General features: G+C 34.8%; 1 protein-coding gene across 1 annotated transcript; it reads left to right on the top strand.

The window, feature by feature from the left end:
• Positions 1 to 1,899: 1,899 nt before the first annotated feature.
• On the top strand, positions 1,900 to 2,601 carry LOC121757662. Its single transcript, XM_042153174.1, has one exon. It carries the CDS (start codon positions 1,900 to 1,902, stop codon positions 2,599 to 2,601), a length of 702 nt encoding a protein of 233 aa, XP_042009108.1.
• The last annotated feature ends 218 nt before the right edge of the window (positions 2,602 to 2,819 follow it).

Below are 2,819 nucleotides of genomic sequence, written 5' to 3'. Positions count from 1 at the left end.
GGCCCTAGTGTATGTAATCTATGTTTTTATCGCATGAGCAAAACTTAGGTGACTCGTCCTACTAAAGTAAGAACTGTGCTAGGGTGTTGTAGTTGGAATCTGTATAACCATAACTGTGAAAGCACATCCTTGGAATTTTCGTATCTCATCTGTTTTATCTCTGTGATTTATTTACAATAGTTGTTTAATTATGTTTTTAAAAGTTTTATTTTTCAAAATTCTAAAATCTTTTGGTTTTCCAAATAGTAGAAGAAGCTTAGTAGAAGGTACACAGTCTGTGTCTGTTTTTCCTTGTGTTCACTATCTGGTACTGACCTTTGGCTATACTAGATATATTCTGTATACTTGCAGGTTTATTTAGTACTAAAAAATAGTGCATCAACTCTATTGATACATTTCCTAAATAAAAATATCATTATCTCTAGTTTATTATCTATTACTTCATTCTCCGTGTGCTTAATTCATCGAATAAAAGTACATACAATTTAATGTTAAATAAGAAATATTCAAAATAGAACGCAGGAGTACATATTCTTTGCATATCATGCCTAATTAAACAAAAAAATATATCAATTCGAGACAGCTGTGCCTTTATAATTTCTAAGTTACTTGAACTAATATAATAAAATAAGCGTATGAAATTATGTTTATCGTGTTTAGAAATTTCTTTTATATTTTTTTCATCTCTTAAAAATTACTAGGAGTTTTAAAGTTTGAGTATTGTTAGTTACGAAATGAGTCCATTTCATAAGAGAAAAAATCTTAAAAAATTGAAAATAGATTAACTTATAGGACAGACTAAAATAAAATAAAATTCACCCCAGTTTCAGCCTATTTTCAGTCCCAACTCCATTTCACAATCGGCCGCCCAGAAAAGGGCTGCATTGTGATGCTCTAAACCCCCCTAGACCCTAGTTACTTTACTTTCTCCTCCCGAAACCATTATGTACCGACGACCCTCTTCAACTTCTTTTTTCTTTCTCAAAAAAAGTACATGGTATTATATAAATGAGGGTGTGCGTTACATTGCTAACTTTTAAAGTTGTGAACTCTGCTAACTCATCAATGCAGTGTTTTAAAACCGTCAATACGATAACATTAAAATTTCAACACATAATATCAACACAGTATATTGAAATGTCAACAACATTATGTCTTGATATATTAATGTTATCATGTTGTCATTTTTAATATACTGCGTTGATAAGTTAACCACTTAAAAAAAATTTAGCAATTGATCACCACACAAATAATTCTATATTTTTAATTTAAGTCCAAATGTCCAACACTACACTATCTCTTTCCTTGATTCCTGTGTATTTGCCTTGCATAAAAGCACTACTAGTGCTCATGCCTTCTACCTCACTGCTCTTGTTGTTTATTTTAGTGTAATTGGATTAGTTTGATTGATCAATATGATCATAATGAGACATCAAATAAGTTGGAAGTGCGGAGTGCACACTTGTTTGAATTCGTTATGATCCGAGAGTCAGGTCCAAGGGGCGGCAGCCCAGGTCAGCTTGGAAATTTTTTATTTCCATTAAAGTTGCTATACAGAAATCTTCATCCAGAAATGTAATTTTCAATAATTGAAGGACTAATTTACAATTTTAGAAACCCGCCAAAATCAGTTAAAATCGGTTAACTGATGAAGAGACGCAATGTTCCGTGAAGAGACGCAATGCTTCGTTTCTGCATCTTATAATTGATCATTTTCGGTTCTAAGATCTGATCGAAAAATAAACATACGAATCTTCTACAAACCTAAATTGTATCCGATCAAATATTGATAGAACCACCAAATTTATTTGATCTGAAAGTGTTTTCACGCCTTTCAGAATATCCAAATTGTTCACGTTTGATAATATCTCCCTTACAAAGATCAAATCAATTCTGAAAATGTCGAACAAGGAAACGTCGAAGGAAGCAATGAAAGGTTTTGTGAAGTTGGATAAGTTTGCTGACCAGGATTTCAGACGCTGGCAGAAGAAGATGCATTTCATGTTAACTGGTGTGAAGGTCGTGTATGTTCTGAGTACTCCCATGCCCGAGGCTGTTGATAATGAAACTCTGGAACAGACGAGGAGGCGAATGAAGTGGGAGAACGACGACTACATTTGTCGTGGTCACATTTTAAACGGTATGTCTGATTCCCTATTTGATATATATCAAAACGTAGAGTCTGCTAAAGAGTTGTGGGATTCCCTCGAAGCCAAATATATGGCAGAAGATGCCTCTAGCAAGAAATTTCTTGTTGGTAATTTTATTAACTATAGAATGGTTGATTTGAGGCCTGTCATGGAACAATATAACGAATTGTTGAGGATATTGGGACAATTTTCCCAATATGATATGAAAATGGATGAATCCATTTCTGTTTCTAGCATTATCGATAAACTGCCACCCTCCTGGAAAGATTATAAAAACAATCTGAAACACAAGAAGGAGGAGTTGAATCTGGTCGAACTTGGAAGTGACTTCCAAATCGAACAGTCCATACGTGATATGGAAAAGGGCTCTGTCGGTAATGGGAAAACAATGGTTGGTTCTTCTGTGAACATGGTGGAAGAGGGTGAATCCTCCAAGGCTGGGAAAGAGTAAAGATCGTTTCAAGGGAAACGAAAGTTTCAAGGAAACTACAGTAAGGTTGGGGATAAGAAGCCTAAATTGATGTGTTGGAAGTGCGGTAAATCCGGGCACTTCAAAAGGGACTGCAAGTCTGGAAACGGTGGAAGTAAAGGAAAAAACGTGGCTGGTACAAGTGGATCTAAGGATCCGGGAAAACAATCAGGTTCATTTTCTGTACCTAATGATCATTC

Source organism: Salvia splendens, chromosome 12 (assembly GCF_004379255.2).
Source record: "Salvia splendens isolate huo1 chromosome 12, SspV2, whole genome shotgun sequence".
In the NCBI taxonomy this organism is placed as follows: Eukaryota; Viridiplantae; Streptophyta; class Magnoliopsida; order Lamiales; family Lamiaceae; genus Salvia; species Salvia splendens.
The sequence above is the reverse complement of the archived record's forward strand: the minus strand, read 5'-3'. Positions and strand labels throughout refer to the sequence as shown.